Genomic DNA, 15508 nt, shown 5'->3' with positions numbered 1-15508 from the left:
TTGTGAACAGCATTTGTCAAAATAATATCAATCAGAGTGTCACTGGCAGGTCTAGTGGGGCTGTTAATAATCTGGGTTAAATTTAGGGAATCACATTTCTGTTTAAAGCAAGAAGAAGTCTCACTATCCCAGTCCCAGTTCAGATCTCCCAAAAGTATCAATTCAGTATGAGTATATTTAGCAATTAAATCAGTAAGGTTTCCCAGAGTTTCGATTTTAGCTGAGGGAGGCCTGTAGCAGCATATAATAGTAAGCGGTGCATTTACCACCACTATCTGGACTGCCAGGAATTCAAACTGTCTTGGGATAGAAACAGAATGTAGAACAGACCCTTGAAACCTATTTGAGATGTAGAGAGCAACACCCCCACATCTACCTTTCCGATCAGTTCTAAATAGATTAAAACCAGGAAACTGCAAATTATCTGGTGTGGTGGGTTTCAGCCACGTCTCCGATATAGCAACAACATCAGGTTTAGCTGTCTCAAACCAAGTACTAAGCTTATCAAGTTTGGGCACCATACTCCTAGCATTAAAGTGCAGGAACCCCAGACCATTTCTGCAGCTGAAATCATAAGGAGTAGATACAACTGGAAGAGGAGTAGACAGGAGGTTTTCTGGGCTTGAGACCGGGCCAGGATTTAGTTGAACATTTCCTGAGATGAACAACATCAATAAAATCATAAGCCTAGATATCACCCTTTTAAGCATTCGAGTTGACCCATGAAAGTTAGAAGAGGGTGCGTCCTTTAGTCCCTTACACAGGGGACCAAATGCTATATTCTCCAAAAGAATTAAAGCATACGGGAGGATTCGTTTCAAACAGTCAGGTTGTTGTGGGCCCTGCGGCTTGAAGTCCATCCACAGTGCAGACGTAGCACGACCAGAAGCATCGGAGTGATACATGTTTTGGCTCAGTGAAGGCACCTCTCCATTGAGGCGTTTAGAAAAAGATAAACAACCCAATAACAGCCATACAACACATGAAGCCTTGGTCAACATGATTGACACACAGATATTCTGGGCAAAGAAATAAAAGTAAAAATTGATTAAACAAACAAACAAAAACAAAAAACAAAGTTACTAGTTACCCGTTTGTCCTCCGGCTATCGCACCGCAATGCCGCGACCGGAGCGAAGAGGAGCAAGCAGCGAATAGAGTGTCCCAATGCGGATCGAAACGGTGGACCGTGATCAGTACAGTCATTAGAAAGCAGACTGTTGAAAGTGGCGATTCCGCAGAGCAGGCGAGTTAGCGTGCCAGCCAACCAAACATGCTATCGTGAGGATAGTGAATGTACATACTGTACCTTAAAGCCCATGGGCCAGTGTATCAGGTAGAGGTCCAGGTAGTCCAGTTTGAGATCGCTAAGGGTCTTCTCGCACCCTCCCCTCACTAGAGACTTTTCATGGAAGGTGCACCACAGCTGAGAGAAAACAGGATGTCAAAAGAGGCCGTCAACCCAACAACCAAGTGCATGGAATACCAGAACACTCTCCTCAAAAGACAGTTGCCCTGGATGTCTTTAACTGGTAATCCTCAACGTAACCTCAGTAAATTATGTCCAAGCCTAACCATATTCCCAATCTTAAAGGGATATTACACTTTCAAAAAACTTTTGGTCATTGTATGGTCTAATCAGGCTTGTATGAACACCCTGAACAGTTTTTAATTTTCTTCATTCAGTATTTAGATATTTGATGTAAATGTTACCAGGCCCAACACGCCCAGGCCCTCTCCCCACACACACCCATTGTAACTTCAAACTCCATTTTAACCATGATAGATTCATTAAAAACACACATTATTTTTTCTGGTGACTCATAATACCCTCCTAATACGTGAGCAGACCGTGTTTTTTCAATAACTTTTTTCATTTATTTTCAATAAAATATTATTGTATTTAATGTTTTCCATTTTCCCAAAGAATTATTAAAAATAAAAGAAAAAGGTTATTGAAAAAACACGGTCTGCTCACGTATTAGGAGGGTATTATGAGTCACCAGAAAAAATAATGTGTGTTTTTAATGAATCTATCATGGTTAAAATGGAGTTTGAAGTTACAATGGGTGTGTATGTGGAGAGGGCCTGGGCGTGTTGGAGCTGGTAACATTTACATCAAATATCTAAATACTGAATGAAGCAAATTAAAAACTGTTCAGGGTGTTCATACAAGCCTGATTAGACCTAATTTTTTTTTGAAAGTGTAATATCCCTTTAAGCTCAGTAAAACGGTGAAAAAACCTACCCTATTCCTAAACTTAACCTCAGTAAAACTCTGCCTAAAGCCCTTTGCACACAGGCGCGTTTATCCGCACGGATAAAACGGACAATTTCATTTTTTAAAAGAAAACAATGATTCTCTACAACCTCATGCACACCGGATCCGAATTAGCCGTGCGACGAGTGGCTGCGGCCGTGCATTTTTTCTCGATCGAACCCAGTTCGATTTGTGTGTCTTGTCGCATGCGGTAAAAAACTCATCACTTTCTGTGGTGAGTTTGCATGTTCTCCCCATGTCTCCTTGGGCATAGGCCCTCACACAAAAACATGCAGTAGTCCTGGTTTCTATACTACCTCCCCCTAGCCAGCCGGGTGCTCCCCAATGTCCCCTGGCGCGGCAGGGGGAGAGCGGAAACCAGGACTACAGGTAGTCACCGGATGAGAAAAATGGGTTACAAAAACCGTGGGATAAAAAAAAAACAAAAAAAAACTCATCACTCCTTTTATGACTCCTTTTGGGATCCGCAGCGCCGATTCCGCACAGCATTGCACACCAAATCCAATGCGTTTTATTCATACAGCAAACGGAAGAAACACAACTGTCCTGTGTGCAAAGGGCTTAACTCTGAACTTATTTCTAACCTTATCCCGAGGAAAACAAATACAAGAACGGCCCCCCCGCAAATTCCCGGTTACCAACGCATCTGGCATCATCACTTTAATTATCAAGGAAAATAAGTGAACAGCAAGTGTGCAGGGGCAACTTCCACGCCGTTGGTTCATCTGGCCATAGCCCGTTAAAAAAAGCAAGCATTTCAGGTTGCATCCAGGGACGTGCTGGCCATTGAGAAAAGCGGGACAACTCTCGAACGGACGGTTCCTTCCCGGCCGGTCCAGGCCGGCCATTAGGAAAAAAATAATAATAAAATGTCGGCCTTCATTCCATTTTGGGGGCTGGGCGGCCAACAAAGTAAATCGTCACTGTCGGGCAGAAACCTCGTATCTCCAAGTTTCAAATTTGTAAATTTGTTCGCAAAGCAAAGCCCTGCTTCATCATACAAGGCCGTCGCACAAAAGTAGTGAAAACAGCAGATCTACAAGCACAAAACGCCTCGCACCGCGAGGCGTTGTGTGCTTGTAGATCGGCTGTTTTCACTAGTTTAAATCATTTTAAAAATGATAAAATACAAAACAAATGGTTTTGGACATACTAGGTTTCCACCCGACAACAACGAAATATAACTCATGTAATTGGCCCACTGTCACTTTGTCACGAATCTTTGAGTAGCAGCAGCGCTATAGAGATCTCTCTCTATAGCGCACAATGAGAGTCTCTCCAACTCTTTTTCCCGGGCTGAATCAGGGACCCAGCACGTCCCTGGTTGCATCCATTACATTTGGCAGAGCAGCACTAATATGCACACTCCCCCACACATGATAACCTTACCTTGCTGACCATGAAAAGGGCTTCTCTTTTGACCACGCCATCTTTGATCATAGCCTGGACGCCCTCGCCCACCTCAGCCTCGTTCTGGTAGACGAAAGCCCCGTCAATGTGCCTGTAGCCTGCAGAGATGGCCGCTTTCACCGCCTCGGTCACTTTGCCTGGGGGAGACTTTATAAGTGGGCATAAACGTGGGTTTAAATATTTTTTGCTTGAGTCGTATTTATTGGGGCGGCATAGCTCAGGGGTAGAGAAACCGTTATTAGAGCACGAAGGGTTCCCGAAGGGTTCCTAGTTCGAATCCGGGCTCCCCCTGAGTTAATGTTGAAGAGTCCTTGAGCAAGACTCTGAACCCCTAATTGCTCCCGGTGAGAAGGTTGGTGCCTTGCATGGTTTCCTCCGCCACCGGTGTATGAATGTGCGCGTGAATGGGTGAATGTAATGCACAATCTATGTAAAGCGCCTTGGATAAAAGCGCTATATAAATGCACCATTTACCATTTATTTTTTACTTCCGTCTTTCAGTCACAACAAAACAATCTAAAATGTATCATTTACTGCAACATTTACCACAGATTCAAATGACTGATCCGCTTATCCAGAGTGACCAATAGGCTACATACTGTGTGTGTGTGTGTGTGTGTGTGTGTGTGTGTGTGTGTGTGTGTGTCATGTGCTACAAATTGTACAAAATACAAAAAATACTTAAAAATAGGCTTTCTCAGTTGCATGCAGTGGCTTCATTTACAGTGCACAGTGGAAGTTGTCATTTCAGTGAAACAGTAATTCTATCTTTCATGGAACCAGACCCCTTCCTGTCTGTTCTCAGTTCAGTGAGCTCACATGACATACCCTCTGGTTTGACGTCTAAATATCAGTGGTGGAAAGTAACTATAAGTACATTTACTCAAATACTGTACTTTTGAGGTATTTGTACTTTACTTGAGTGTTTCCAATTTCCAATACTTTTACTTCTACTCAACTACATCTCAGATTCAAATAGTGTACTTTTACTCCACTACATTTATTTGAAAACTTTAGTTACTTTATAGATTTGGATTATTATTACAAAACATTAAACCCTAAATTACGACCATTTGAAAATAGCCAAACAAAGCTCACAGTAGATGCGTAATGAGTATACTTTCTACTTTTGGTACTAAATACATTTTGATGCTTTTACTCAAGTAGGCCTACATTTTGAATTCCTGACTTTTACTTGTAAGTACTACAGTGCAGTATTAATACTTTTACTTTCAAGTAGTTTTTCCCCCACTGTTTTGAAGTAGCTGCAGAAGGATACATAATATATAGCCTAATTATCTCACAGCAGATCAGAATACAACTGTCAAACTAAAACGCATTTGGCGTTAACGGTGCAACATTTCGTGAGCCCTCAGCCAGCTGAAGAAACTACAACTTAAAAACAACTATAGGGGGTTATTAAATATTAATGTGACTTTAACTACGAAAATAAATCCCTCCGTCGTATATGGACAGTTACAAATACTTACAATGTATTGTACAAATAAGGCAACGCACAACGTCGTGCTACGAATTATTATAAGCCCACTGTACTTTAGCCCTACACGCAAACAAGAAGGACTAATCTGTCTTTAAAGGTTTTTCAGTGGAATTCATGGGCTCACCTTCCACGTCCCGAGGCCCACGGCGGGCATTAGTGCTCCGGTGTTGAGTTTCACTGATGTTGTTGCCATTGTTGTTGCTCCAAAGGACGAGAACACGCAGGTTTTTGTCACAGCAGCAGCAGCACCTCTCGTGAAAGTGTGTCACTGTGTGTGTGTGTGTGTGTGTGTGTGTGTGTGTGTGTGTGTGTGTGTGTGTGCACTCACTGACTAGCAGAGAGAGAGAGAATGCGTGCTGCCTGCCTGGTCGGCACTCGACAGCATCGTCGATCGATTACTGTCTGTTGCCTTTTGGGGGCGTGGTCATGGTGCCACCATCCAATCACATTTGGACAGAAATTAATATTAAAGCCATACTGTGTAAGTTGCCCAACTAGTGGTCATTAGCCCTATAGCAAACCGCGGTCGCGTCCGCGTCTTTCGTCCGTTTTTCGTACCTTCAGACCCCCGCGTCTGCCTCCACCTCGCTGAGATCTATCTTTTAAGGGGTCCCTTGTTCCTGTGCGTTCAGTAATTCCAGAGATACGGACTCCTTCACCCTGCCTGGTAGGCGAAATTACCTAGAGAAGGGATGGTACAAACGGGCGACAACAAATATGGCTGCCATAGCGACCCCACTTCAAGATGCGCTGTGATTGGCCGGCAGTTGTATAACCCTCGCTGTGATTGGCCGGTAGTGTGATGACGCAATTTTGGCGCGAGATCCGGTCCACGGCAAGGATCTCAGTTTACATATAGAGAAGGCTTTACAGGCTGAAATTCACGGCGCGGATCTTCTAAAACTTTTGTGATTTAATAGTTAGGAGAATTTTAAGATTTGTTTTATAAAAAAAGTTACATAGTACAACTTTAAATACCTAGTCTGGGATCACTTCACTTTTCGGGCCTGTAACCGGTCTGGAGCGGAAACCACAAAACGTCATGTTGTAGTACTCAAAGGACTACAATTTGCCGGAAAGATCAAACCGGATTCAGTTTTAACCCAAAATATTCCCCTGCGCTCAAGGACATGCTTTTAGGGCCTACCTAATAAACTCCTTGATGCAGAGTAGTTTTGCTTTTGAAAAATTCGTTTGGTATGTGCATCTTTTAGTCCAACTTTTAGCGACTGGCAAGACTACACTAGGCTACTGGAGCATTTTAATAGGGATTGGGGAAACAAACGGAGGGAACCAAATCAAAGCGACGCCGCTTCTTCTAGTGGTTTCCGCGCTCTAGGCGGAAACCAAACGGGCTGTTGTGAACGAACACCAGGCTTTTTCTCAGAAAGCCTGGTGGGCGAGGTTATTAAATACCAGAGAGCCAAATCATGGATTAATAAATACACTATCCACAAGTTTCCCCGGGGGTTTACTGGAGGCGAGTTTAGAAACTCTAGGCTTGCTAAGGGAAGGAGCGCTCGTTTTCAGTTATTGTCCACGACATTGCAAGCGGCGCGAAGGCGAGTTACGAAGCCGTGGTGAATGCAATCGTTCTATTTATGCCCAGGCCGTAAGGCCTGGGCAAGCGCACGATAAACGCAATGATAATTGGGTTTTGGTGCACCTCGCGCGGTCCAAGTGACTACAACGGAGCGCTCCCAACCTCCGGTTCAGCCAATCACAAGCTTCAAAAATGAGTGCGGGGCGTGGTTTCCCTTAGCAAGCCTAGAGTCTCTAAACTCGCTTACTGGAGACTATCAGGACCAAACTTCCGGGTTTAACAGCAGACATACAAGCTCACGTCGCGTCGCAGATGCAACCCGTTGTGAGCTTGTAAATCGGCGGCGGAACCTCGATGCAGACGTTTGCGCAATGCACTATGGGGCGTTGGAAACTCGTGGATACATTCATAGGTCTAGGCCTAGACGTTCAAAAGACAAAAGAGAGGAATGATAGCTAAAATAAAATAAAAAAAAGTTAAAAGTAGAACATTTGAGAAGTTCATTCCATTATTTTATGTTTTTTTTTATTATTATTTGTTGCATGCTTAGACGTGCTATTTATTGTGGCAGAGATTTGGTATAGAAGGAAATAGGCCTACTTGTGGACGTGGAGCCCCCTAGCTGGGACCCTGCAACCCGGTCAACTACCGCTAAGTTAACCTCGTCTTCATTTACTAAACGGGCCGTTTGATCCGGTCGGGAGCGGATGGGCTCCTACGTCATTTTGTATTCAAAACGGACTACACTTTGGCAGGAATAAACACCAAATCGGAAACAGTTTCAACCCAGTTAGCGCATGGCGCATGCGCAAGTAGTTAGCGCATGTGCAAGTACGGGTTAAAACCGGTTAAAACTGTTTCCGATTTGGTGTTTCCTGCCAAACTGTAGTCCGTTTTGAATACAAAATGACGTAGGAGCCCATCCGCTCCCGACCGGATCAAAAGCCCGAAATTGGAAGCCGTCCCAGGCTACCGCTAAGTACAGTAGGGTTTACTTAGGGTTAGGGTTAACTAAGTACAGAATGTAGGATTTATGGTTTTTGTTGGTCATACATGTGAATGCTCGCCCGGGTCAAATCCGGCGACCTCGGAACAGTCCAAGTATTCCACGTAACATCCTGTAAAACTATTGATAACTTACTTAGGCTACTACTTACTTACTTACACCCCTACTAGGGTATAGGCCGTCGACAACGGACAACCAGATAAAGGGACCTATTATGATCTAGGTCTTATGCCTTATGCCTTGACTTCTTTACCTTTTTTTCACTATTTTGAAAAACATTTGTAAATACTTCAAATGCTGATCTACATCTGCACATTGTGAACTTGCAGATCAGCTATTTGAAATATTTAAAAAACAAAAACAAAATAGTAAAAAAAGGCAAAGAAGTTAAGGCATAAGGCATAAGACCTGGATCATAATAGGGCCCAAAGAGTTCACAGTCACTTTTCTATCTGCAACCAGGTAGATCCCAGTCTCTTGGTGTCTGCCTGGAGATCTCGCCACCAGATGTGTTTTGGCTGGCCAGAGGCACATTTCTCTTCCCCTTAAGTGAGGGTCAGAGCCTACCTGGTGGTTTTTGACTCTGGCCTGCGCAGTGTGTGCCTGATCCAACACCCTCTTCTTCGTCCAATTTCATCTGCTGCAGACAGTTTTATTTTAAGTTTTTATCCACAGATCGTTGTAGCTGATCTTTTCCGCCCAGTGTAAATATTCAGGATTCTTCTGAGACATTTGTTGATGAAGATTTGCACTTTATTCATTGTGATCTTTGTGATTCTCCAAGTCTCTGACCCACAAAGAAGGATGGATTTTACGTTGGAGTTGAATATTCTGATAATTCAGTAAAACTATGCCTATACCAAACTTTATATTATATTCCTAAATGTAATATAACGTCAGTAAAACTTTACCTAACCCTAAACGTATTCCTAACCTTAAAGGGATATTCCACTTTCAACAGGGAGCAGTGGTAGGGCTTCTCTCCACATACACACCCATTGTAAATTCAAACTCCATTTTAACCATGATAGATTCATTAAAAACACCCATTATTTTTTCTGGAGACTCATTTTACCTTTCTAATACGTGAGCAGGCCGTGTTTTTTCGATAACTTTTTTAATTTATTTTTAATAATTATTTGGAAAAATGGAAAAAATGAAATACAAAAAAATATATTATTGAAAATAAATGAAAAATGTTATCGAAAAAACACGGCCTGCTCACATATTAGTAGGGTAGTATGAGTCACCAGAAAAAATAATGTGTGTTTTTAATGAATCTATCATGGTTAAAATGAAGTTTGAAGTTACAATGGGTGTGTGTGGGGAGAGGCCCTGGGCCTGGAGGGCCTGGTAACATTTACATCAAATATCTAAATATTCAATCAAGCTAATTAAAAACTGTTCAGGGTGTTCATAAAAGCCTGATTAGATGATAAAATTACCAAAAGTTTTTTTGAAAGTGAAATACCCCTTTAACCTCAGTAAAACGAATACAATGGGACCCTGGTGTACAACAAACTTTGATTCCTGGACGTTTTTAACACGTTTTTTTGCCCCAGTTTTTGCCTGGGTATTTTACACAATAAACTTTGAGACGTTTTTTTGCCAGGATGTGGGTGTAGGCCATATATATATGCATGATGTAGCCAATCTTTAGTTTACTTAAGCCCTGGACATTTTTGAACAGGTTTTCCCCACAAAGCCAGATGTTGGAGCCAGGGCAGGAATTTCATGGAGGCCATGAAGGCCATGGCCACCGTTGCCCCTCAGTTTGGCCTTGTGCCCCTCAAACCAATGGGATGACCTGAGGCCACAGTGGCCTTAATGCCCCAGCTGACTGTTCCACTTTCTCCTCTGTCTCTTTCCTATAAATATGTAGACAGTAGACACCGCAGTCTCTTTCTTGTCATGTAGACACCAGTGTTTTTGTTTTGTTTTGTTGAGATTCTGAAATAATAACTCCCCAGAGTCTGAGTCCCCCATCTTTAAACCAATCCAGTGACTTTGATTGGTGCAGGGCTGAGCATGGATCAGATTGTAAATACCATTATCTATTTCACTGCAGATTAGGTTATCATCCTTAAACCTTAAATTCAACACATATTTTCAATGGACTAAAGTATTGTTTTATTTGATGGCCTTCCTGCCCTGGCATTTCGCCTTTGTGCCCTCAAAAAATGGACAACACTAAAGGCCAAGTAGCCTTGCCCCTAAAATGACAAAATTCCAGGCCTGGTTGGAGCTATAGCTCCTGTTCCAGGAGCACGGCTCAAAAAGTAGCCTACCAGAAGGACGGCAATTTTTTCCATATTGTGAGTCTTCTTGAGTCGTGCAGCCGGCTAAATGAACTGTGTGTGTGTGCTCGTTTTTGTTCCTGCTTTGACCATTTCAATGTGAAAACCTACAGTATGAACATAAAGTTCATAGAATTACAGTACATAGGAAGTGTATTATCTTTGTTCCACATCTTTGTTGCATGTTCCCACAGATGTTCTGAGTTCCCAGAGGAAGCTCTGGGCTACTTATGAAATTAACCCAGTTCACATTAGGGCCTGCAACAGTCAATCAAACTAATCAATTTAATCGATTATTAAAAATAATTGATTGTCAACAATTTCATCATATACTCGATCAATAATCAATACATACTTGGGGCATTTAATTATCGGCAAACTGTTTAAAAATAGTGAAATGTGAAACCTTTTTGATCTACAAGCTCACAACAACGCATTTCGATGCAACGTTGTGAGCATGTAGATCGGCTATTTTCACTGGCTATTTTTGTACAATACTGATGATATTGACCATGATATAGCTGTCAGATATTTCTTCCTGATTGGCTAAGATTGACTACTTCTACCTGGCCTGGCGGAAACCTGTATCCAGTGGAGCACATTGTTCTAGTTCTTATTCTCAAGTCTGGTTTTGTGTGTGTACAACACAGATCTAAAATATATCTAGGTCTGAAATGGGGAAAGTCGGTATTAAACATACATCAGACATTCAGGTTTTTAAAATATATATATATATATTTATTTTATCACAGTGTCACGAAAACCTGAATGACGAACAATAATATAAGCAAATTAGTCAGGCACTTGCTTAAGAAACATTTAAGCTTATTAAATGCCAGGAATGTTTGTGCCATCTTTAAAGAACCAAACCAGAGTTACTGCTGTATAGGCTACATGTCATTGTCCATTGTCAACATCAACCATTTTCCTGTTTATTGTGTTGAGATTTTGTTTTCTGTGTCAAACTAAAATTGGAGTTTGAAAATGTAGATAACATAAATCTAATCGTAGTTACTTTCAAAAGGGTGAATTACCTATAACTAGCCTCATAGTGTTTCTAAATAGTGTTTCAATATTGATGGCATTTAAGAATGTAGGCTGAGATCTACTTATGTGTGCACTGCATACTGTATGTACAATACATAACACTTTTTTTCTTTTTCTTTTTTAAGATTTGTTTTGGCTTTTTGCCTTTATTGGATAGGACAGTAGACTGACAGGAAATGGGGGAGAGACAGGGAGTGACATGCGGCAAAGGTCGGCCGGATCGGGAATCGAACCTGCGACGCCGACAGGCATTGATGCCGAAATGGCAATGCCTATATGGTATGCGCCTGGTCCACTAGGCCAGTGATACTCAAACTCCGGCCCAATTTTGAGTGGCCCACCAGTTTAAAGTCCTCGAAGTCACACATCCAACAAGCTTTAAACTGAGCAGATTGGACCTTCCGTTCCAGAGATAATGGCCAAAACATCTTGAAAGCAGCCATTGAAATCGCCGATTTTCGCCGATTTTTTCCCCCCTTTTTTTTACCATTGGCTCTGCCTGACCAATTAGCATACCCAAAACAACATTGTATGCCTGCAAATTAAATTAAAGAGAGATGTAGGCCTACTGTAGCTCTACTTAAAGTGATCCCTGGCTAATACGACAAATATGCCTTAATACATTATAATTGTCCTCTATAACTACAATGTAAAATTAAAAACACCTTAAATATTTTATTTCTTCTAGAAATAGCTAATCTTTCACTCAATAGGGGAAATGCCTGTCGCAAGTTGATGATGTCATAAATGTCATGTGTGATATATCTTTATGGAATTTATGGCATGCATGTGCAAAAAACACATTTGAAATATTTATTTGATGCTCATATTAACCATAGGAAGTATAAGTTTGTTTTTATTTGCACATGCATGCCATAAATTCCATAAGGATAGATCACACATGACATTCATGACATCATCAACTTGCGACAGGCATTTCCCCTGTTGAGTGAAAGATTAGCTATTTCTAGAAGAAATAAAATATTTAAGGTGTTTTTAATTTTACATTGTAGTTATAGAGGACAATTATAATGTATTAAGGCATATTTGTCGTATTAGCCAGGGATCACTTTAACAACTCCATCATTAGCCATTTGGTAGCTAAAAAGTCTGGGAATCGAATTTAAGTATTGTTTGATTTTATTTTCCTTAGCAATAGCCATTACTAAATCAGTTTATTTTCTGTAAAAAGCCATTTGTGTTGAATGTGGGCCAAGTCATGAATAACATTGTGAAGCAATTGAAAGAGAGATGTGCTCAGCTATCTTTAATGTTATCCCACTTGATAGCAGGCAGACAGATATCAACCCAGACAAATGTACATTAGTTTGTTTTAGTGTTTGTGTGGAATATGCTAATTGCGCATAATTATTATAAAAGAGAGAAATTACTTTGATTACAAATTGTGACATTGACAGAATATAAACGGAATTACAAGCCATAAATAATGTGCATTGCACTTGTCCTAAGTTATGTGGAAATATAGCAAATAAAAGAGAAGTTATCAAGTAATTTCATCAACTGGCTCACGGCCCCTTGACATTTTTGTAATGTGGCCCACCGGTTCAGAAGTTTGAGTATCCCTGCACTAGGCCACCAGGCGCCCCAATACATAACACTTTTTGAAGGTTGAGCTAGGAATTAAAAACGTCCTTTAACCCTATAAACGTACTTGACCAGGGTCACCGAGAGCTTTATACTTGATCCGCTCTTTTTTCCACTCACCCCTATAACAAACTCTCCACCAAAAATAGCTGATCTACAAGCTCACCAAGCATCTCAATGCGAGCTTATAGATCTGCTATTTTCTCTGACTGTTGTCTTGCAAAACTGACAGAACTTCAGAGTCTGGTCTTCAGTCCTCAATGCAGTCAAGCCTCTGATGAATTAGTATTCTGCATTCAGTGGGAAATCTTTGTGGTTTGAGCCCCTGTAGTGAACAGAAGAGGAAGGTAGATTAGAACTAGAACTGCACTCTGTCGAGGTGCCAACTTGCGCCTTGTGCACAAATAGGCCATGTATGGCCTACTTGTGCGCCAGCAGAGCGCGCCATGAGGTGTGCTCACCACTGGCATCACCAGGAATGCTGGTCCCTCATTGGCTGTTAATGATGATGTTGCCAGAAATGCTGGTCCCTGATTGGGCTATGGCATACATGGGCAACTGGCGGCCCGGGGGCCACATGCGGCCCCCACCTTCACTTAATGCGGCCCTCAGGTTAATATCGGAATACTGAAATATTATTGATTTCAGCTGTTACAATTGTAAACATGCAAACATGATCCGCTTTAATGACTTCAATCTATATTAGTAGCGTAATTACTTTTTTTTTTACTTTTTTTACGAATTACTTTTTTTATGTCCAATTTATTTGTATTTAAGTTCATAAAGTTAAGTGAATATAAATGCATTTGAAATTAAATACCGGTAAGAATGTTACTTTTCAGGATTCCAATACAAAAAAATGCTAAAAAGAATTCTGGATTCCAATTAAAAAATAGCAAAAATAGCAGATCTACAAACTCAAAATGCGTCGCACTGCGGCGCGTTTTGAGCTTGTAGATCGGCTATTTTTGCTATTTTTGACTGTATATGCATTGTGGCCCTCTGGAGTGAAAATATAGTGGCCCTCTCCATCATCAAAGTTGCCCACCCCTGGGCTATGGGCTTAAACCACACAGCTACCTTCCTACCTAGTACCTACTCACCTACCTACATACGTAGCCGAATGCATTACTTGCGTGCAACCACAAGCTTGCTCACCTCCTGAGGAGGAGTGCCATAGCCCGGTGTTGAGGCAGTCAGATAGGCTTTGTCCAACCACCTGAATCTGAACGATATACTGTATGTATATATGGAGACCCGGTTGTCCAGAGCCACTGATCCAACAGATATGCCCATATATGGTCATGCGCATATATGGGACGGACTTCAAACGCTGCGTACTCATTGGCGAGGACTCGAGGGAGTATGGCGCCCAGTGTAGAGTCGTTGGGATATGCGGTTGTCTAGAACTGCCAATTTGACCGATATGCCCATATAGAGTATATATGTATACAGTATATGGAGATCCAGTTGTCCAGGACGCAGATCCAACCGATATACCCATATTTGGGCATGCCCGTATATACGTATATGTAACCTAGATGGATCAGCGGTTCTGGGCAACTAGATATCTGGGCATATACTGTTGACATCAGGGATCTCCGTATATGGGCATAAAATGGAAAAGGACAGACAGATACAGAGATCTCCATAAGCCTAGGCATAAAAGGGCCACAGGCAGATACAGAGCTTTCCATACAACGGACACAAATACTGTATATGGGGACTAAAGGGACACAAACAGCGGGTAATCTGACAACCGTGACAAGGTGTATTGCATAACCGGGTGGGGAATTCATTACCAAGTTGCATCATTCCAGAGAAGTTCCTATTAAAAACTAGACCAGGTCAACCTGGTTGTGCAAGACCCCCTGTCTGTCATCATCATTTATGACATCATGCCTTTTGTAGGCATGTCATCATCATGTCATCATCATATATACCCTTTATATAGAAAACCCGGACAGACCGACATTTGCTTATGTAGGCCTACCCATTTCATGGGTCTGGCAAACAATCTCTGGCCTGGGCGGCTAGTCTAGCGGTCCAAGAACCTAGGCCTGACGGCGTGTCGCGGGTTCGACTCCTGTCAGTCTACTGTTCACTAATAAAGGCAGAAAAAGCTAAAGAAATCTCTACAACACGAATGTCAGATGTTACTTGCACAAATACATCCACATCCATAAGGCATTATATAAATTATACTGTATTTTGGTACAGTACAGTATGTCCAGTTGTCCACTCACCAGCTCATGGGGAAACCTCTCCAGTTCCTGTTAAAACTCTGAATGGTCTTCATGTCTTCTTCAGTCAACTTGAAGTCAAACACCTGAGAAAGAGAGAGACAGACAGACAGACAGACAGACAGACAGACAGACAGACAGACAGACAGACAGACAGACAGACAGACAGACAGACAGACAGACAGACAGACAGACAGACAGCCAGAGAGAGAGAGAGAGAGAGAGAGAGAGAGAGAGAGAGAGAGAGAGATGATCTGCTGAATCTCTTGTTCTCATACATTGAGTCTGTCCGTCTGCCTGTGTCCCTTTAAGGTCCATATAAGGAGATGTCTATATCTGTGTGTGTTTATCCTTTTAGTTGACCTTTTCCAATGCAAACTTCTAATAAAGTCTTCAATCAATCAATCAATCAAGTAGAGTGCATATATGGAGATGTATAATTCTCAGTTAAATACCCATATATGGGCATATGGGGGGAGATGGGCGGTTCTGTAGTCCTGGTGCGTGGTAAATGTCTGTGGAGATTTGTGTGAATAATGTCTGAGATTCTTAAGATCTCTGGGCAGATAATTGTTT

General features: G+C 41.8%; 1 protein-coding gene across 2 annotated transcripts in view; it reads right to left on the bottom strand.

Annotated features, from left to right (window-relative positions):
• LOC308309031 (aldo-keto reductase family 1 member B1-like) overlaps positions 1 to 15508 on the bottom strand; it is a 45288-nt gene that overhangs the window by 17976 nt on the left and 11804 nt on the right. Inside the window, exons 1-3 of one of the 2 annotated variants that reach the window (XM_080754488.1) lie at positions 5316 to 5456; positions 3670 to 3837; positions 1309 to 1425 (exon numbers count right to left, since the gene is read on the bottom strand). In XM_080754488.1, coding sequence (XP_080610614.1) covers positions 1309 to 1425; positions 3670 to 3837; positions 5316 to 5384 — 354 coding nt within the window. In that variant the 5' untranslated portion in view covers positions 5385 to 5456. Of the gene's footprint in view, positions 1 to 1308; positions 1426 to 3669; positions 3838 to 5315; positions 11165 to 12681; positions 13015 to 14935; positions 15019 to 15508 lie in introns of those variants that run through there. The other variant, XR_013963303.1, reaches the window with a different exon arrangement.

The sequence above is a fragment of the Nannobrachium achirus genome, assembly GCF_963921795.1.
Source record: "Nannobrachium achirus genome assembly, chromosome: 23".
NCBI classification, from domain to species: domain Eukaryota; kingdom Metazoa; phylum Chordata; class Actinopteri; order Myctophiformes; family Myctophidae; genus Nannobrachium; species Nannobrachium achirus.
The sequence above is the reverse complement of the archived record's forward strand: the minus strand, read 5'-3'. Positions and strand labels throughout refer to the sequence as shown.